This window comes from Notolabrus celidotus, chromosome 21, assembly GCF_009762535.1.
Source record: "Notolabrus celidotus isolate fNotCel1 chromosome 21, fNotCel1.pri, whole genome shotgun sequence".
Lineage (NCBI taxonomy): Eukaryota > Metazoa > Chordata > Actinopteri > Labriformes > Labridae > Notolabrus > Notolabrus celidotus.
In genome coordinates, this window is record NC_048292.1 from 22,249,661 (window position 1) to 22,271,472 (window position 21,812).

Genomic DNA, 21,812 nt, shown 5'->3' on the forward strand with positions numbered 1-21,812 from the left:
CAGCAGAGCATCGTGGATGTGGACCATGATGGGGACTGTGTGGATATGGACTGTGTGGATGAAGACTGTGTGGATGTGGACTGTGTGGATGAAGACTGTGTGGATGTGGACTGAGCTCAGCAGAGCATCGTGGATGTGGACTGTGTGGATGTGGACTGTGTGGCTGAATGATGCGACACTGCTATCTTTGTTTATTCAATGAAAATAACAGTTCACTAAGAAGCCTCTTAAAACAACATGAATGGCACCAATAGGACCTTTCTTTGCGAGAAACCAAGGGACCCTCTGTTTATTTTGGTATTAAATTCAAATTTCTAATTGAAATAGCTTTATTTGCATCAAAGTTAAAACAATATTGCCAAAATCACATCAAACAATATATACAATCACAAATAAATCAACAAGAGTTTAAAACAATTAATATGCTCATCAAAGCTTATCAAGATAAAATAGTATGTTCAATATAGTTAAATATGAAAAAAATAAGATGATTACAAAAGAGAATAGGGTTAGAATCTGACAATATAAGTCACAATTTTGCAGGGCTGAAAAGAAAAAATAAGAAAAATAGATGTATTTTTCGAAAATTCGTGAATTAGATTTGAATTCTGAATTTAATCTCACAATTCAGAATGTATTCTCACAATAAACAATATTTACACTTTATACTTATGCATAGATTAGTAAGGTCATTGCAATATAGATATTTTTTCATTTATATAGAACCTTTAAAAACAACAGTTGACATAATTATTGGACAGACAAGCAACAGCATACCTAGGAAGAAAACACAAGTACCCAAACACATAAAAAACAATGAGTTTGATTCGAATCCCGATTTTTGGTTCATGATACAATTTACTCACGATTCTCTAACGATGTTCAAGAAAACTGGATTGAATTCAAAATTTAAATAACTATTATTTTATTTTAATTCTCTGATATGGACAGTTGCAATATACATATTTTCTCTTATATTTATATGTAAACAGAGTAATCCTTTTTCATTTTTAAGGTGTGTTGTAACTCAAATAAAACCACTGCACACTTTTTTTTTAAAATACTGTACAAAAATACCTTGCCGGAAAATGTCAGAACAATTATAGAGAAATGGAAAGTGAACGATTCTCAAAATGAAAGTATTAAATATTAAAACAAAAAAGGTCAATCTCTTTAAATTAGGGATGTAAATTTCAAGTATTCTCCTCGATCGATCTTTGGCAAAGCTAATGATAAATTATCGTTTAATCAGCAGTTTTCCATGTCAAAAAGAATGCAAAATGTGTTTTTCCCCCTAAATCAAATTTTCCTTTATGACACAGTGTATATAACTGACGGTATTGAACAGCTACGGATCATAATGAGGTGATCAAAATATTAAACATGTTGAATATCAATGTGAGGAGCAGACTTATAAATAATCTCTGCAGACACATGTTCATAGAGTGAAGACTAAGAAAAATAATATCCAGATACAAATGTTGTTGAATCGATTTTAATCCACCCTTATTTGTATCGATTTTTTTTTTTTTACCGATTTGCGATATATCGTTACATCCCTAACGCGAACAGAAGATTTATGTTTAAAGACACAATACATGAGATACAAGCTGGATTTTGTGTAACTGATTATGCCCTCAATGATTTGTATAATCCTTATTTTTTTAATGCATGGTGTCATCTCTTCTTCATAACGACATTTGTATCATTTCACACACTTTTAAAACGTTTCTTACACTCATTCCTTCATGTTTTCCTTCCTTCCCTCCTCGTTTCCTTCACCTCTCCTTCTCCTCGCTCTTTCCCACAATGCACTGCGTTCACTCGTTGGATCATGGACCAAAGCGGTAAGCGAAAAACTGGGCCGATGTTTGTAAACTGTTTTAACGAGTATATTCACCACTACACGGTTATTCTTTTCCGATAGAATCTCTACAGACAGCTTTGCATTAATCTCCTTTAACTCTGTTTTGCTACGTCATCGAGTTAACTTTAGAAACAGCTTTACAGCGTAACGGTTGAAGCTAATGTTAGCTACAGGCTTTGATGGAGCAACGTTAGAGCTATAAAAGTTAGCATCAAGTTCTGAGAGCTTCCACAACACCACCAGGGTTGTTATAATCGAGTTTACACAGTCAACATATTAAATATATGAAATATTAACACTATATGCATCTAATCTGTTAAGCAGCGTAACGGCTTACTGGTTTCTGCATAGTGTAGGGGGCGCGAATGCAACCTAGCAAGTGTTAGCTTAATACTAACTAAGCTAGCCCACTCAAATCGAGGCTGTCATCTAATTGTTAATGCAAGTTTTAAACTCTTTCTCTTAACTTTCAGCTTTCACACCAAACTGCAAGGGTAGCTTTAGATGTGTTTAGGTTGTATGGAAGTAAACGTAATGGTTAGCAGTGGTGGACAAAGTACACAGCTTCATTACTTTAAAGTCAAAGTATAGATACTCCAGGTCAAATATTACTCCAATACAAGTGAAAGTTGCTCTGTCAAATTATTACTTGAGTTTAAGTACTGAAGTACTTGGTTTTTAGAATACTTCAGTATTCAAAGTACTTTTAAAAATCTCAAAGTGTTGTATTTTCACAATACATAAGTGCAGTCAAGAATACATGGGAGTACATTCTGTTTATCTAGAAACCATTACTTGAAATCTCTAAAAACTATACCATGGAATAAAAACAGAAACAAAGTTACTCCAAGCACAGACAGCTTAGTTTGAAATGTTCATCTGGAATGAAACAAATGTTACGTAGCTCAACACACTTTCTCAGGTTGGACTGTGAATGTTTGTATGTTTGTGCAGAGTGGGAAACATGGAGAAGATTTCAAACAATACATATCATTCCTCATTTCAAATACCTTTAACATGGGCTGAAGATATGACCATGGGTGCTCAGGTGGAGAATTATAGCCATCATTACCACCTACATGAACTGCCTGATCTGAGTGAAATTTGCTCTGTGTTTGCTCCACGTTCAACCGTGGAGACGCACGATATACAGGTACGACTAAACCACTGAGACAAACAGAACTACACAAACACAGTTTACTGTTCTAGGATCAGATTTCAGAAAAGAGAAGGATATTCATGAGCTGACTTCAAAGTAAAGGTAGTGAGTAACTAGAGCATTGATAGAAATGTAGTGGAGTAAAAGTAATAAGTTCCCCCAAAAGATAATACTCAACTAAAGTACAGAAATTTACTTAAGTAAGGTACTCAAGTAAATCTATTCTGTTACAGTCCACAACTGATGGTTAGGCAGTAATAGATGTCAGTAACATCACATTACTGGGATTTCTGGGTGAAATTGCTCAAACAATTCCTCCTCCAGAGAGGTTAAACTGCTCACATGGCCAACATTTCATCTTAGTTTTTTCCCAGCATTGCAAGATTATAGATACAGTGTGTTTACTCTGGCGTCACGTCTCTGTGTTAGATTGATATAAAATGGGAGTTTCACAGCTTTGATTACATGCTGGAGAGGTACTTGGAGCTCAAGAGGTGAGAGTTATTCATATATCTATTGATGCCTACAACTCAAGGATCAATTAAGGTCTAATATATAAGCCAAGCTACATCATGGCATTAATTACAGACTGTTTTTAACAAAGATGGGAGAAAGCTGGACATTCAGATAATGGGACATGTGGCAGCATGCATGGGGGACACAATCATCCTCTACAAACTCTTGGACCGACTTCTGTTGGACAAACTTGATATACTTAATAGTAAATATAATTAATATGACTTATAAAGCACTTTTTTAAATACTAAAAGGGCCTTAACATAGTGTGCACAACAGATACAGGTATAGGAGAATAGAAAGATGCATCAGAGATATGGAGAGTGTTGAGGACAACAATGGCGAAAGCTCTGTCCCCCAAGGTGCAGTGCTTCGACTTTGTGATGGAGGTCAGGAGGATGGCATCTTGTGATCTTAGGTGGCAAGATAAGGAGGTTCGTCAGGTATGAGGGGGCGATGTCATTGAGGGTTTTGTAGGTGATGAGCACGATCTGCAAGTGGATGGAACAGATATGGCACTCGACTCTGCTGTTGGAGGGAAAGTGAAGAAATGATGGTTCACCATGCTCGTAGTGTTTGTGCTCCTTTAATCAGCCTTTCTCGGAGGAAGCAGTAACAACGATATCAAAAACTCTTGCTTTCACTTTCACTAACGCACTCACCCTGTTATACCTCAGACACCCCCCGGATGGACTCAGTAAACACGAGGCCTACCTTCCACAAAATTAGCTGCTGTCAAGTTACAAGCCGTAACAGGAAGCTGCTCTCCTGCTGGCCTCTGTTATGATCATCAAACAACTACTTTTATGCAAAAAACAGGAAAAATGTGAATGAATTCAACCAGCAAAAAAAAAAAGTCATGTCAGTGTGTGTTAAAGTATTCATCTTGTGCAACATATGTCATCACCCCCACAACCTCATGTCCTTTTTGTAGTTTTCTTCTCTCTTTCTGCACAATCGCTGTTTTAAAAGCTCATAAATGCAAAGTTTAAAGACAGTGTGCAGGCTAGGGCTCATATCTCATGTCTTGTCACAGTGCATTTGCATTAAAAGTTAACAAGAGGTTCTTATATGTCACATTCCTGCTGCACATGGGAGTATAATGCTTGTACTTGTAAGTCTTCTTAAGTTTAGAAGTCTTAAAGCTGGAGGTGAGGATTGCAGGGTCACTCACAATATGACGATAACAGATGTATTGTCCACATTAAGAATATCGTGATTACAGCGATTCTGAGATATTCAATAAGGTCGGATTAATGGCTGAGCACCACAGTGAGTAGTCATGAAGTACTGATGTCGACAGGATCACGATCACATGTTGCATATTTGTCACCCTCGCAAAAAGTCGAGCTGAATTTATGTTGATGTCTCTCCTGTGTTTTCCTCTGCAGACAATGATCTTCAAGGCAGCGATGGCTCTGGGAGTTTGGGAGGCCCAGATGTCCGGCGAAGAATCCCCATCAAACTCATATCCAAGCAGCCTCTGAGGAGCAAACCTCCACCCCGCGCCCAGAGACCCAGCAGCAGGCCGTGTAAGAACGAGCCTGGGGAGGACGGTAAGCCCAGTTAAGTCAAAAAAAGTTTCTTTGATTTCAGCAACTTCTCCTCCGTTCAGCTGTGAGTCCTGTTATTGTGAAGTAGAAACACCTTGGCGCAGCAACAGTTCAGCCATGAATTATTAAACCACTCAAAGTCACAGATCAGGGTTAGTGTCTTTGATAGAGCTTAATAATCACAGACACCTGTCGCTCTTACTGCAGGGATCTAAACAACCTCTTTAACCAACATCAGTCCATAAACTCTGCTCCTACAGCTTCATATAACAAGTTTCCTTGGCCAAGCATCTGCACACAAACCTCACATCACTGTGATCAATGCCAAGTGAGGGCTAGAACACTGTAGAGCAGGGGCTTCCAAAGTGTGGGTCGGGACCCCCTGGGGGTCTCGCAAACACAAATGGGGGTTCGTGAGAAGTCTTCTAGACTTTCAAAGTTATCTAAAATTAGTACATGTAACCCATTATTGTAAAGAAAATCAACAAAAATAGTAGCTAACCTTGAAATAAAACCTTGAAAATTGAAAATATAATGAGTTTTTGACTTTCTTTGTTGCCAGATGACTCCTAAGTTTAGTGTTCGTGAACAGTTAATTATCAGCATCAGTAGCAGTAGGTTAACTCATAACAGTACAGGAAACACAGCCACATGTTCATGTAGGTAAGCTAATTTTCAGCAGACCAGCTAAATTAAGCCACATTAAATCACTTTGAGGGACTGTACCCCTGAGGACATTAAATCCTTGGTCCCACCACTACAAATCGGTGACATTTACACTTAAAGCGAGATTGAGGGGTGCTAGAGGCTACGGCATTGAGTGGGAAAGCAAAAATGTCCATACATGGAAGGGGGATAATAGTTTTCCTGTCCAAGATGGCACTGTTACGCCGCTGTTTAACTTCCCCTTCAATATAAGTGTCCCATGATGAGGTGATTGTTCTTCTATCAATGTGGCATCAGAAGTACCAACAGAGGGGCGCTTGTGCTCTAGCGGTCTAAGCGCCCCACATACAGAGGCTACAGTCCTCGTTGCAGGGGTCGCCAGTTCGATTCCCGGCCGGTCGACCATTTCCTGCATGTCTTCCCCCACTCTCTACTCCCCATATTTCCTGATTTTCTTCAGCTGTACTATCTAATACAGGCAAAAAGGCCAAAAAAAAAAGAAGCACCAACAGAGAGGAAACAAGCAGTGACATACACTTGGACACCAATATTGTTGCCTTGTGCTGTTCAAGGGGTTCAGTGTTAAAGTACAAAAGCAGGGTGACAACAGAGCTTTGTTACAGCACTGCAGCAGGGTCTCAGTGTGAAAGAGGTTTTTGTGGCAGCACTTTGGGGGAGACATTTCGCTTTACCAACCTTGCTCCTGTGCACAAAGTAAGGGCCAAAAAAAGTAAGTTAAATCACTTAAGTAAGGAGGACCTGGACTGGTCTGCGTACAGCTCTTTCCCCAACCCCTCTGAAGGAGCAGTTTGAGCGCAGACGTCATTCTCTTTTGATTCCTGCACACAGAATCTTGAAGGATCATTGCCTGTAAGGTGATTCCTTTATAGGCAACAGGGTCAACTCTTTTATTTTATTATTTATTTTATTTGTTATTTAAAAGGACCATGCATATTAATTGACATTTCTGTAAATATGCCAGAGTTAGCCAAAAGGCTCGTTTACATCCATAGTCCCTTGCCAGATGTTAAAAAAGGCTCCCTAAAAATGTATTGGCACCCTTGGTTTATTATAAGAAGCTCAAAAAGCTTATGGAGGTGTTTTTTCTTCAAGTTGTGTATTATGCAGTTTGTCTTTGCACCACCAGAGAGTGCCAGTGAATTACATGGGGTGACCATAACTCGGTTATTGAATCCAGTGTGGTTCAGTGTGTTGCAGAATTAGAAAAGCACTTAAATTGTCTCTTTATATTTAGGGCAGCTTGTTTTCTTATAACATTTCTAAACAGTATTTGAGTATTCATCCTCAAAGAAACAAATTTAGGCAGAATGTGTCATTGTTAATGTTTTATGTGTGATTCTCAAAAGAAAAGGATATGTATACTTGTTAATTTTGTTTAGGACTGTCCTCACTTTTCTGAACGCATCCTAATATTGTCTCGTGTGTTTTGCAGATAATTTTGTCTTCAAGCAAGACGAGAGGTTCGATTGTGGAGCCAAAGCTGGTGACGTGTTTGCGACTCAGAGGAGATTCCCCCAACAGCTGTTTTGGGACTACAAGGTACATTACCTGTGGGGACTGAATCCACTTAACAACCTGTGCAGCCTTTTAAAGAGTGATGTTCATGACCAACTCTTAATCACTCACATCAGATCCTTGGTGTAGGATGTCTCCTCATAATCAGTTTCTTTCCTTCACAGTTACATTTGCTCGGAGAAAGGGATGAAGTACCGATTCACTTCTGTGATAAATGTGGTCTTCCTATTCAGCTCTATGGAAGGATGGTATGTGTTTTATTTAAACAATCCTCCTTTGCTGTCTGTCAACACTTAATGTAAGAGTTTACTGACTCTCTCTGTCTCACTCCTCAGATCCCCTGCAAACACGTCTTCTGCTACGACTGTGCTCTGCTACACGAGAAGAAGGGAGACAAGATGTGTCCTGGGTGAGCTTTATACACTTTGTGTTATAATCTTTTAGACCTGCTGAGTTATACGCTGCTGTATCTTGAGGTATCAAAGTGGTTTTGTATCATACTTGTGTTTGGTTGTTTAACGCTTGTCTCTGTGGTTTCAGCCTCACCATGTATAACTGCACAGACCCAGTGCAGCGCATCGAGCAGTGCCAGCGCGGCTCCCTCTACATGTGCAGCATTGTGCCGGGATGCAAACGCACCTACCTGTCCCAGCGTGACCTGCAGGCTCATGTCAACCACCGTCACCTGAGGGCTGCTAAGTCTGGAAGCCGCCAGGAGCAGGTCCACATGCCCCCTTCATCTGAGGTCCCCGACCGGTTCCGCGTGCCTCCTCCTCACCTACCCAAGAACCACGTTCACCTCCCCAACCCGCTCCACGGCGGCCATGACCCCTACAGTCAGCCACCCCCTCCCTCCCCTCATGACGCCCCGCCCCCAAACTCAGGCCTTGGTCCTGAGACATTCCGCATCGCCACAGTGACGACACGTAAACACAGTAATCTCATCACCGTGCCCATTCAAGATGACTCCTCCTCCAGGGAGCCACACTCTGGACCAGGCCCTGGTCAGCCTCCCCATCACCATCCAGGCGACTATCCTGGTCAGCCCCCTGTAGTGACCCACTCTCACCACATGATGGCGCCACCACAACAGCACTTTGGCCCCCTGCCGCCCCCTCCTCCTCCTATCAACCACCCCATGCAGCATCCTCCTCAGGGCTCCGGGACACCACACATGGTGTACAACCAGGCCCCTCCTCCCCCCATGTCCTCAGCTCCCCCTCCAATCACCCCTCCACCAGGGCACATCATGGGCCAAATGCCCCCCTACATGAACCACCCACCCCCAGGACCTCCACCCCAACACAGTGGCCCCCCTGTCAACGCTCCCCCGCCACATCACTACAACCCCAACTCCATGCAGCAGTTCCCTGAAGATCAGGGCACCCTCAGTCCTCCATTCAGCCAGCCGGGAGGGCTCAGTCCTGGGATGTGGCCGGCTCCGAGAGGACCCCCACCACCGCGAATGCAGGGTCCTCCTCCCCAGGGCCAGATGCCTGGACCCCACCACCCAGATCAGGGCCGCTATCGGCCTTACTACCAGTAAACTGCCAACTGACTGCAGGGCAGCAGTCTGTGTCATTCTGTCTCACACCACTCTGTCTGAATAATGTGATAGCAAACCTCAGGGTTACAGGATGTAGGACTTTAATTTTAATACAACTGCCCCAAAGTAAATGTGTCCGTGCTGCACATTTAGTTACATGTTCTGAACTTCCCGCTGAACGTTCAAATAGACTTGGAGAAGAACAGGAATGTCCCTTTTTTTTAATAGCGTATGGTAAATATTTCTGTATATATGTCAGCTGATCACACACATGTACTGTACATGGAAAGACGTTAACTGTCAATAAATTTTTAACTGCAGATCTGCATCTCACCTTTGTTTGACAGAAAAAGCAGCTTGGTTTGTTCATTAATGCATCTTTCAGCAAATCTGGTTACTAAACATGTCTTACAAGAGATAAAAACCAAAGATGTGAGTTTTCAAGACATTTTGTCAGTCCTGGGCTGAGTGTTTCTTTTCAAGCTAATTTTTCCACCTCACGACAGTAATCCCTCTCATACTTGCCTTCTACTCAAATCTAAGTGTCTCGGGAATTAACTGACAGGTCCTTTAAAACGGGTTCCCAAACTTTTCAGCCCACAGACTTACGACCGCCACTGTCCCTCAAAGTGATATAATGTGGCTTCTCTTAGCTGGTCTTCAGAAAATAAGCCTACCTATATGAGCATGTGTCTGTGTTTCCTGTGCTGTTGTGAATTAACCTACTGCTACTGATGCTTTTGATAATGAACTGTTCACTAACCCTAAACTTAGGGGTCATCTGGCAAAAAGAAAGGCAGAAACTTTCAACTTTCATGGTTTTATTCCAAGTTAAGCTAATATATTTGTCAATATTTTTACTATAATGGTAAAAATGTACTATTTTTAGATAATACAAAAAAAAACATTTTGGAAGACATCTCATGACCCCCCATTTGTGTCTCATGACCCCCCCAGGGGGTCCCTACCCACCCCTGCTCAACTCAAATCTACATCACAATCACTGCATGCCACAGATTTGCAGGTAAAGAGATGAAGAATGAAAATTAAACTCAGTTTGTAACGTATAACAGTGTTTATTTCAACTGGATACATTGCATTCCTTGTAAAAACAGTCTTTAAAAATGACACCACAATAGAGCGTAACAAGTCCTGTGACAACAAAGACTCAATCCTCTAAAAATCACATGATGCTCTTCAAATTTTAAGGAATTGTAAAAGAAAAACAACAAAAAAAACTCACTAAATAAAATGTACAAATGTTGGTAAAAACAGTATGTAGTAAACATCTATGAGGTCTTGTTGATGGTCCTTCCCAGAGGCTGTTACTCTTTTATAGTTGTGTGTCTGATAACTGCAAAGAATAAAACATGAATGAGTGTTAGAGCTGTAAAAGAAGCATAGTGTTATGACTGCTCATGTGGTGCTTCCATACTCCAACAGAACCTCAGCAAGGTGAGAGAGGTGAGGTCTCTACCTCGACGGCAGGATCAGGGTCAAGGACTGCAGTAGATTGGATTTCAATATCTGAGGGTTGTTTCCTCTGATGGCTCTGAGGGTGAGGATGGTAAAGAGCCCTCATGCAATAAAGGCCCATTAAGATATAAGATATAATAGAAGATATAAAAAAAGGAGGGCCATCGATGTGTAGGGGCCCATAAAGAATGCTTTAGTATCAGCCCATCATTTAGAGAACCCCCAGTGCAAGATGTGATTAACCTACTTAGTTTTCTATTAAAGTACAAAGTCCCTAAGTATTAAAGAGTTGAACCGTTCCATTTCTTCTTACCACGCAGCCTGTGTTTATGTCTTTGCGTGTCTCCAGCACGTGCAGCATGGCGTCATGAATGGTCGGGAAGAACATGGAGGTGTGAATCTCATCATCAAAGAACATGCAGCTGTGCAGAGTCTCCAGGATGTACACTGTCGGTACACGAGAAGCACGTTATGTATCGTCAGTAAACAGTGAGTGATAGGTTGAAGTGAAATATTGAAAAACTCACCGTCACATGAAGCGATGTAAACATTCACATCGACGTGGATGAACTCTTTGAGCATCTGAGGATCGAAAGAAGAGTTACTTTAAGCTAATGTAAGTTCTATTCACATCAACACCTCTCCCTGTTTCTGTCTTTCTAGTGATCAGCTTATTATGGGGCGTTAACTTTTTCAAGTACAAGCCTCAAACTCTATCAACCAATCACCTTGCTGCAGCCAAAAACTTTAAATATGTTCTCCCCTGGTCCGCTTTCAGTCTGCGTTTCACTTTGAATGTTTCAACCCTCCTCCACCTGGATCACCTCTGATCCTTCTTGTCAGTGTCCAGCTCCAGCTCATCAGCTCATCTTGCACCCTTCCTGCAACACCACCACCACCATCTACTAGACTCAATACAGGAAGGTAACAATTCTGAGAAATAGTAAGAACTTAAAAAAAAAGTTGGATCACAAAAAATGTGTGTTGGTCTAGCCTCCTTTTTTTCAGTTGCCCTAATCCTTTTCCCTACATTAGCAATCATCTGACACTAATATATGCCTCCAGATACGATGGCCAACTATTCCGTTGTTCTGTTGAAGCCAGCAGTTAACAGTGGACTTCCTTTTCAGCAGGCTGCATTTTTTACCGTCCAAGTAGATACTTAAAAAGCAGCCTTGTCCTCAAATCCTAATAAAGCAAAGTTAGCTGCCCAGATTTGTCTGCAAAATATACCGAATCCATTCTTAGTTCATTAAATCACCAGAGTTGTACTGCTTCATTCGTTTCTGGTGAGTCTCAGTTTAACTGTAAATAGTAAGTAACACAGAGGCTTTACTCTGGCTTACTTAAGAGGTTCGAACCCCTTGTGATTTACTTTTAATTAACAAGTCTTATGCAAAAAACATCACCATGATTCTGATTTGCAAAAGAAAAGATCATTAATTTCTGATGTATTCAAGGAAGTCAGGAAATCTGAACGCTGATTTGCTTTCAAGACACAACATCGAGCAGATTTGTTACTCAAGCTGCAAAACATGATATATCATCATCAGAATACCACTGATAGAAGCTGAGTTTTCATTACAGCAGATTGTGACCTGCCTGCTTTTGCTCTCCATATGGACAATTTTACCTTCATACACTAAAGCCTGCTTCATATGCATGATTGGTCAACCCTACTGGAATTACAAATGTACTACAAACACAAACCAGAAAACTTCCCATCCCAAAATCCAGGCCGTGACATAGAGATCTACATTAATGTCAAATGTTTAAAGGTTGTTCAAAGATATGAAATACAGAATTGTTGTTATTGACTCCTGTTTAATTCACATATTAGTGAGGTACTGTTTCATGCATGGCTCTGCAGACTGACTGTCATGGCCTCAGATTTACATTGCCTATACCGGAATAATTTAGTACCGCTTTGAGTCCCTTCAGGGCCGAGATGTCCAGGAAAGAGACGGCAGAAAAGTCCAGGATCACACTGTGGATGTCCACTCTGGGAACGCTGATGCAGGCAGGAAGTTCTGCATTCCAGCAGACTTTAAAGGGAAGGCCTTTGAGCTCAGAGGCCGTTTCACTCGGCTTCATTTGAGACTCATCGGTCATCTGGAGAAATAAATCCCACATGCCTTTCTGTTTGAGGGATGCAAGAGAGCAGGATTAAACACTCAGAAGAAGACTTTGAATCACTCACTGATGCAGATGTTGATATTAAACCAAAGTCTCACCTCTGTAATATTAACATCCCTTTTCTGCCACATTGCCTTGATTTTCATGAGAGCCTTATTCCTTTTCCTTAAAACCCTCAGAGGGTTGAACCCAACCTGTGAAAAGCAAGAGTTTGCATCACGGTCAGACATTTATATTATATGAAAGGCAACTGAAGCAGGGGAGAGATTAGTCCTGTCAAACTTACAGCTTCTATAAGTTTGTCCTTGAAGAAATCAATATTGGCGAAGAAGATAGGCGAGGGTATCCTGAAGATTTTTACTCCCTGAGGTTCATAAAGCTGAAAAAGAAGCACAATGTTAAAACAAACGCTAATCAGAAGGTAATCTCATGATTCAAAGAGTCAGCTGAATACTTACCTCCACGTAATCTTTGCGGTCTTTGTAGAGGTCGGAGCCCGCAATGCTGGCCAAGACAGAACAGCGAGGGCTGCAGAGACATGAGTGGGTCAGAGAGTGGACTTTGATGGTGAAGCATAACCTTTAATATGTTAGGAACTGTGTGATTACAATTGAGTCCTGAAGACGACAGTGAGCAGCTCGATCCCCAAGCCCACCCCCAGACCCAGATCCAGTCCCAGCAGGATGGCACCGATACAAGTCCCCAACCAGACCACCTGCAGAAAACACCTGAGGTCAAACACTGAAAGAGAACTGACTTTAAGCAAAATCATATGAAGAGTGAAGAATAGTAAACTTGGAGCACGTACACATTCTGTTTTGTCTCTTCTCCACAGGTAAGGAATCTCTCTGAACTGCATCAGCATGCCCTTCAGGTTCACGATGACCAAGGCTCCCAGGACGGACTAAGGAGTCCAAAAAGAAGAGGTATGAATAAAAAGACATTATTGTTGATCAAGGAAAGGTAACTTTTTTTTTCTCAGCTGAAGAAAGATAGAACATGTGGGGGGTGGAGAGCTGGGGATGACATGCAACAAAGGGTTGTCGTAGTCAAGCTACAAACTGCTGTGATGAAGACTATAACCTCTGTACATGGGGCTCACGTCTTAACCTGTAGGCCAAACCAGCGCCCAATCGAAGGTAACTATGACTAAGTGAGCCATACATTTTATCCTGACTGACAGAGGGGCAAATTGTAGAATTGTTGCAGTCAGAAAATTATATTTACTTAAAAAAAAAAATTATCTCTCTCTCTCTATATATATATATATACCTTCTCTCAAACTTTAATATAACAACATTTCTATTGATTTAACTCAAATGCAAATAGTAATGCTTAATTCAGGCAAACTCCTCGATGTAAAGAAGAGAGTATTTATTTAGATTCAAGTGCATATTGTTACATTTCCATATCTGGTTCAAATTTAATTAGTAATTCTGCATAAATGAGCTTAACAAGGAAATTTATAGCCACTCATTTTTCAAAAATAATGAAACATATACCAGTAGCGTGTTTGGTCATGGTGTTTAAGTACAGTGGTCCCCAAAGAGGGAGCCGTGAGACACTGAAAGGGCGTTGTGAAATGCTTCCAAAAAACAAATGAAATCTTAAATTATTTGAAATGCTTTTTTTGGTGTGAAATCCTATACAAAGATTGTGTTGAATCCTAAATACCAAATAAAGTATCCTCGGTTTAAAGCAGGTATGAAAATCCTTGAAACAAACATCAGTGCGTCTTAAATTAAATATTGTAAATCCACCTCAAAATGAAGACTACTTTCACACTTCCTCTTACCTTGTTGTGTTGGGTTTGGCTTTTGGAATAGATTGTTAGTGTGTGCTTGGAACAATGTGTATTGTTAAACCATCTTGAGGGACAGTGGGGGTCACCAGTCTCTGGCACCTTTATTTTAAGGGTCCTGGCTTGAAAAGTTTGGGAACCCTTGTTTTAGTAGACCCAAAATTGAAATTCATCGTGGCAGAATTTGTTGCACAGATTTTGATTCCTTAAGAAATACATTTTTAGCACAAATGCTGGTTGGACATGATTCTTTTACTCTAGTTTAATTCTTTATTGCTCATGCCGTCCCATATCACAGGTCTTTTAAGAGAGCTGTGCTCATCTGTTCATGAAGATTTGTGACAGGAGCTCCAGTGTCTGCAGGGAGCATCCTCTATTGGATAACAGTTTGGATTACAGTTTGGAAAAAGTAAGAATGTGGTCAGCTGTTTAGTGATGTTTATAATTTCTTGATGTTTGGACTTGCAGGCTGCATCGCATGAGGAGGGGGACCCATGTTGCAAACAGGCCTTGAGCTGCCCATCCCTGTTGTAAACCATACCCTCCTTGGCGTTCTCAAATGTATGACTCATCCTAACAGCACAGAATATAATTCTCCCTCCATATAAGGAACGCACATTAAAGGCGAAGAGGGGAGTCTCACCCTGGGAAGTGGCTCCAGCAGGAAGCCAAGCGCCAAAGTTACAACCATCGCCATTAAAGCTGAGATCAGTCCTGCAATCTGCATTTATAAAAAGAGTTAATGTTTCATTTCAGCGTGCAAGTGTTGTAAAAGCATGTGACATCAAACAGATTGTAAAGCCACATTACAGAGAAATTTCTTTGAGGAATGACTGACCTGTGTTCTTCCTCCTGAGCTCTCCTGCACAGCCGACCTGGAGAGAGCGGTGCTGGCTGCAAACGACCGGAAGCTTGCACCAAATATGTTGCTGACTCCAAACGCAATCAGCTCCTGGGATAAAAATAGAAAGTCATGTTGCCTTTCTTGCAACTGAAAGCTGACTTTACAATGACTTGAATGCTCACATGCAACCTTGAGATAACATTATGATCACTACTCTCACACTCACTCTGTTTCAGTAACAAATTAACTCCCTTTCCTCTCTCAGAGCCAGACAAGAATAGAAGAGGTCTCCACATAAAGTCTATAACTCACCTGGTTTCCATCGATGGTGTAGTCATGTTTGATGGAGTAGACTTTAGCCACAGAAAAGGCAACAGCAAACCCCACAATCGCTATAGGAAAAGCCTCCACAGCACTCTCCTGGAAGACTTCTATACTGGGTGCAATGGGAGACTCATACCTGAGAGATAAGTGGGTTTAAGTTTAGTATATAACACTGATAACTTGAGTCATGATTATAGACACAAACCAATCATTGTAAGCTTAACTGAATAATAGAAACCATCAGTGCTCCTTAAGAAAGAAATCAAACAGCAGCCAGCTTGTTTTGACCTTTACCTCCTCATAAATGCAACAAACTTGAAACTCACCCGCTAACCATTTTGCCAACAATTGAAACCCCAAATCTTTTCTCAAAGTTGAAACCATAGGACAGTCCACACGAGATGATAGTCTGCATGAAAAACAAACATGGACATGCATAGTTTAATGGTGTTAGAGTTCCTCTTGTGCTTCTCCAACCTTGATAAGTTAAACTGGCTGCTGTAAAGTACGTTTGTGCTTTCTCTCACCATGATGACCTCTATAGGAATGGGAACAGGCAGCTTGGCTTTGTACTTGTCGTTCAGCTCCTTCGCAATAAACACCACAATCATGATGATTATGGACATCACCAGGTCACAGATGTTGGTGGAGGTGATCTGGACAAAGTTCTCCTCCAGCGTCTGTACAGAAAAAACACAAACATAACTTAATCAGCACTTTGATCACGTTTAAAACAAAGAGTTTTTATCAATCACGCTTCACAAAGGCAAAACTCCAAGGATAATCACATAAAGATGATATGGAAGTCATATAAAGGCCATTAAATAAACCTGCCTAGTGTAACGCATTAAGTCAGGATGCAGTTTGCCGGTGTACTTTGATTTATCATATGATAGTAGATCTAATCTATCATATGATAGTAGATCTAATCTATTATATTGTACCAGTAGACAAAATACAAATACAGAGATGATGCAATTTTTAAAATACAACTTCTTGAGTTGTTTTAATTTCATAAAACATTCCCAATAGTGATGTAACAGACATCAACATGTCAACTGTATTGCTCAAATGATCTGTACATGCACCTATCTCTATAACTACCTAACTGGCAGTTTAAGCTAGCTTCTTCAAAGTGCTAATTAACTGGCAGTTTAAGCTAGCTTCTTCAAAATGCTAATTAACTAGCAGTTAGTCAGGCAGTTAGCTAGCTCTAAGGAATAATTGTGACGACCCTTTTCAAGGCTGCGTTTTTAAAATTAGTTTAATTGATTTCATTGATTGACAGGCGGGAACACTTTAACTGTTGGCTAAGAGGCTCGAAGCCCGCCTCTTAACGTCACAATCGCTCAACAGCAGCAATATGGCTCCCGCCGACGTTTGGCCTCAAACAGCTCTTCGGAAACAGAGGGGTGACGTCACGGATACTACGTCCATATTTTATAAAGTCTAGGGTTGGTAGTCACGGAAAACTTGCATGAATTTGAATGTAGTATTTCGTCAGGACTCCGTCTAACCCCTCTGCCCCTCCCCTTGGAGCTCCTCCAAAACGTTAATTAAAAACACAAACAAACATGAAATGTACGCGCAGGAGGCGGGCAGAACAGCAGGACAGGATTTGATTGGTTTCATAATTTGGCTCCTGATGGTAGGGATTGGTTGGTGTTTTCCCAGGTTTACTCCGGCTGTAGATAGCATTTTTTTTCACTCTTTTTTAAGAACACATTGTGTATTGATTCCCATCGGGAAATAAAGATCATTTTAATCAGTATAACAAGAAGTGTATCTAAATCTGACTACCAACCCCAGCTTTGAGACCACAAATATACATTTAAAAAAATCAGAAGTGCTGGAAGTTAAATTTGTGTTATAATTTCAGAGTCAGGATAGCCACCTTCACCTGTTTCTAGTCTTTGAGCAAAGATAAGTGAACCACCCGTTTCTCCCTCATTCATGACTTACATAAATGATGGAGAGCGGACCACTGATGCCTGGAACCTCCAATCCCAACACAAACTTGAGCTGTGACACCAGGATGTGGACTGCAGCTGCTGTGGTGAAGCCAGACACAAGAGTGTCCGACAGGTACACAACAATAAAGCCCACCTGCAGGAGACCCATCGCAAGCTGCATGGGACAGAAAAACACAATATTGGTAGGTAATGTATGTTAGCCCTCATATGGTCTGGTTTGGTTTGGTATGGATTTGAACTGACTTGGAAGATCCCCATGAGGAAGGTAAGAGAGGATGCCACCACAACCCTCTTCTCGTACATGGTCAGATTATCAAAGCCGGTGATGTTGGCTGATGGTCCAACTTCTGGGACCAGGCGGGTCACCACTGCTCCCACCATCAGACTCAGGACAGGGAAGGATCCTGGGTAAAAGTGGGTATGGATGACACAGATCAGCCTTGTAACATAAAATCTTATTATGTTCTATTGATCGATAATCTCAGCAAAGCTTTGCGTGACATACCTACAGATATGTGTCTTGAAGTACCCAGGAAGAAGTACGTCAGCACGGGGAAGAAAGCTGTGTAAAGACCATAACTGGGGGGCAGCGAGGCCAGCAGAGAGAAGGCCAGTCCTGGGGAAGACGACAGCAGAAGTAGATCTTATTATTGTCAACTTCTTGGTATAGTTACCCAACACAAAAAGTCTCACCATGCATTCAATGACAGTATTTTCCACCCTTAAGTCAAGCATTTGGCAATAATCCAGGCAACAGATCACACAGCACAATGTAATAAGTGTGTGTGTCTGGATGGTGTATGCATGTGTTATGGAGCTACCTCTTGAGCACTCTTTCTTTGACCGAACGTTAAATTTCAATGCAGGTTTGCTGACAGAGCATTCAAAATCTGTAAAATCTTCCATATCATGCCAACAATCAAATGAAAAACAAGAAAACTACATAAATATAACAAGCACAGATTAAAAACATTCTTCCTTTCTAGTTACCATGGCCTTTAATCTGACTCTGCTTTCAATACTAATTTAATGCAAGTGTTTACAAGCTCTCAGTCACCTATTCAATGATTGGGCAATAATGTGGACAAATCTCGTGATGTTCATAAAGTACAACAAAAGTAAGGGTGGTATCCTGAATGATGTGAAACAACCTATTGGGCTTGTCTTTGATGAAAAGACATTCAAAATGGAAGGGCTTTTTCCAGCAAAGTCATTGAATGTAACATTTTTGGTCAATGTTTTACTGCAATACTAAAATTCTCATATCATGGCAAACATTTCATGAAAATACAAAAAGCTTTAAGACTTTTAAGAGCTTAATAACAAGAACAAGTGACAATACAATAAAAAGGGGAGTGTTGGGAAATTAAGACTATGGGGCGCCGATTGTAAAGTTGTAAACACGGAAATTAAAGCAACATTTCTCTACATTTAACATTTCTAAAAAACATGGTGAGAACTCTTCAAAGTCACTTTTTGATCCCTTTAAGAACAATATTTGTGGACATTACCATGTTTATTTTAATGTTGAAACATATGAATGTTGTTACTGTTAAATAAAAATGTTAAATTCAACTCAATATGTTAAATTCAAATCCAAGTGTGAATTATAAATCCATATAAATCAGTAATTTGTAGAACCTTTTATCTAACATTTCACAAGCAGATTTCTATTTAAACATTTAAAACTACTATTTAATATCTTTATATATTTCAAACAATATGATTTAACATTTTGCTTTATTTTTAACATTCAGATTTATGTAAAGTATTTTTTTTAACATTTCAAATTATTTTTATCATTTAGATTTAAAATTTTATATTTAGATTCATATTTCTCAATTATATTATACTATAGAATATAAATAATATATTTTTACAACAAAATAAACAAAGTTCACTAATATTAGTCTTATAATTTTAAAAAGTGGCTTTAAAAAGTTCACGTCATGCTTTTAAAAAAGCTAAATGCGGAGAAATGTTGCTTTTATCTTGAGTGTGCACAACTTTACAGTCACTGCTCCTTTAATGCCGAGTCTGTTAATCTGACTTTTCTTTCAATGTTTATTTACTGACAGTGTTTACAAGCCAGAGACCAACTATCAATGATCAAAGGTACAAAGTGGAGGCCACGATGATACTCGTACAAGCACTTCTCCTGGTATCTGTTTTTGACTTCCTTTGAATGCTCCAAAATGAAAGGACTCTGCAGTTACAGACACACACTCTGGCCTTACCCTGCATGATGGCCACCAGTCCAGTGCTGACTCCAGAGACCACATCACCCAGCAGCCACTCTTTGATTCTGTAGATCCTCATCCAGCCAATGATGGGCAGAAGAGAGAGCACCACGTTCTTGATGCGTTTTGAATCACAGCTGGATTTAACAGACAGAAAATAAGCCTACAAACCCTCAATCATAATCTGGCTCTGATTGTGTTAAAAGATTTAAGAGAGGAAGCTATGAAGTCAAATTAAAGAATGTGATCAGAATACTCGCCACATACGTCAGGTACTCCTTCACTTTGTCCAGGGGGGTTTTACGCAGCCTGAAGACTTTCTCATGATCGATAGCAAAGGAATCATCAGAGTACACCGGTCTGGTCACTGTGTATTGACTCCTCAACATGGTTTTACCTCAGGTCTAGGAGGGATCTAATCCCAGTGTGGTTTAAAATGTGTTGAGGTATAGATTGTAGACTCCCAGGAGAACCTCTGCCTGTTGCTTCTTCTCTGTTCACTGTCTGTCTGTCAGTATGTTTCTATCTACCTGCGATCAGAGATCAATCTCATCCCTGTCCGTTTTGTGTGAACTCTGTTCAATAATTAACAGACAGATGTATGATTCACTGCGTTGATATGACTTTTTATTTCCTTATTTTTTATTTTTCACACTCCACGGATGTCAGGTATTGTCACAGACAGATTTCATTGTTTTCATTGTAATAAGTGAAAACTAGTGGTTGACCAATATCTAGTTTTCAACAGCTGATTCTGATACTCATGTGTAACATTTGTATATAACTTACATTTTTAGTCAAATTTTTACGTTTCTATTTTTATTATTACTTATTTAAACTATTCTCAATTTGTGCTTATGTCTGTGTTGCTGCAACATCCGAATTCCCCCCGGGGATCAATAAGGTACTATCTTATCTATCTTATCTTATCTTATCTTATCTTATCTTATCTTATCTTATCTTATCTTATCTTACTTAAAGAGCAGGTTAGCCAAAAGACGATAAATAATGCAGTTATCACGTTGTTGTTTAGTTTTTTTGCATTTGTTAAAATGAGATCTATACCTGTGTTGCGCTTCCTCCCAGACGTACGTTGCTTTGGACAAAAGTGTCTGCTAAATCAATTTGTGAATCGTAAATTGCTTTGAACTGACTGATAGAGCAATAGCAGAAGATCACTTTAGATTATTTGCATGTTTTATCAACAAGGAGAAGAAAATCTTTGTACAATAAGGGTCACACTAAAGTTTATCAAAGTAAGAAAGGAACAGAGAGACTGGGAAATCATTTAGATGCAAACGCTGCCCACCTCTGAACACCGTCATTTGAGTGTGACCCAGCATAGACTGTGAACTTCACTGCAAACACTGAATTATTCACATACAGTAGAGATTTATTATTGTATAAAGGTGTCTGACCAAAAACCACATCACAGTAAGTAAAGTTTGAATGAAAATGTATGACCAGTGTGTATGGCAGAATATATATAAAGCGGTAAACAGGAAGTAAATGTCTGCAGGTATGAAATTATGATCTAATGTTCTGAACTGAAAAGGGAAGCTGTCATTCAAACCATTTTTACAAGATTATTTTCTTTTTACAAGAACACTGGACTCCAGAGGACATGGAAACACTCACCTTTTAGCAAACAGGAACAAAGTTCAGCATCATAGGATATCAGCTCATGCTGCATGCATCAAAATAAGGAGTATGATTATTTTAATGCCACTTACAACACTTTTTTAACTAGACCACTGACTGTATATAAGACCAGCATTACGGCCCAGATTTTTTTTCATACTAACATTTTTAAGCCTCGAGTTTGATAGTTTGTCTGTCTTCATCCTGCTTTTTGCAACCAGAAGTGACATCAGGATGAGAGGTTGGATTCAGATAGGAACACAAACACACTAAACCCTGCTTTGTTATCATTATATTACTATAAATGGCACCGTAATTTGCAAAATAAACACATTGCTGAGTTGCGGAAGACTTGAAGCTTGTGATAAACCAACCAAGAAGTGTGGTCTTTTCCTGTAATGCTGTATTAACACATTCACTGAACCGCTGAGCATTTTCCAAGATTTATGGTGGTGCAGAATGCGTGAACGCAAGCAGACAATCTTTTAACCTCATCTTTACTCACACTTTGAGGAGGGCTCACTGAATGTGCAG

At 40.1% G+C, this 21,812-nt stretch overlaps 2 protein-coding genes and 1 long non-coding RNA gene across 5 annotated transcripts; 2 read left to right on the forward strand and 1 right to left on the reverse strand.

Moving 5' to 3' along the window:
- The first annotated feature begins 1,718 nt into the window (after nt 1-1,718).
- cbll1 (Cbl proto-oncogene-like 1, E3 ubiquitin protein ligase) lies at nt 1,719-9,176 on the forward strand. Of its 2 annotated transcripts, none has more exons than XM_034673720.1 (6): nt 1,719-1,847; nt 4,934-5,098; nt 7,215-7,321; nt 7,462-7,545; nt 7,633-7,706; nt 7,838-9,176. In XM_034673720.1, exons 1-6 carry the CDS (start codon nt 1,835-1,837, stop codon nt 8,841-8,843), a joined length of 1,449 nt encoding a protein of 482 aa, XP_034529611.1. In that variant the 5' UTR covers nt 1,719-1,834; the 3' UTR covers nt 8,844-9,176. The 2 variants fall into 2 exon arrangements, with proteins under 2 accessions (XP_034529611.1, XP_034529610.1); XM_034673719.1 differs by having other exon boundaries at nt 1,720-1,847; nt 4,934-5,107.
- Nucleotides 9,177-9,899: 723 nt separating this feature from the next.
- Nucleotides 9,900-20,041, reverse strand: LOC117805413 (chloride anion exchanger-like). Its single transcript, XM_034674136.1, has 20 exons — nt 19,905-20,041; nt 19,635-19,774; nt 17,903-18,013; nt 17,641-17,801; nt 17,387-17,551; nt 15,952-16,104; nt 15,751-15,833; nt 15,413-15,560; nt 15,095-15,208; nt 14,900-14,977; nt 13,264-13,359; nt 13,064-13,170; nt 12,914-12,983; nt 12,742-12,834; nt 12,554-12,649; nt 12,243-12,458; nt 10,847-10,901; nt 10,633-10,766; nt 10,290-10,395; nt 9,900-10,197 (listed from the first exon to the last, which is right to left on the reverse strand). Exons 1-19 carry the CDS (start codon nt 20,024-20,026, stop codon nt 10,291-10,293), a joined length of 2,247 nt encoding a protein of 748 aa, XP_034530027.1. The 5' UTR covers nt 20,027-20,041; the 3' UTR covers nt 9,900-10,197; nt 10,290.
- LOC117805414 lies at nt 11,061-15,058 on the forward strand. Of its 2 annotated transcripts, none has more exons than XR_004629424.1 (4): nt 11,061-11,243; nt 12,252-13,188; nt 13,291-13,381; nt 14,725-15,058. It is a non-coding gene; the product is annotated as an uncharacterized LOC117805414 (long non-coding RNA). The 2 variants fall into 2 exon arrangements; XR_004629423.1 differs by having other exon boundaries at nt 12,261-13,188.
- Nucleotides 20,042-21,812: the final 1,771 nt, after the last annotated feature.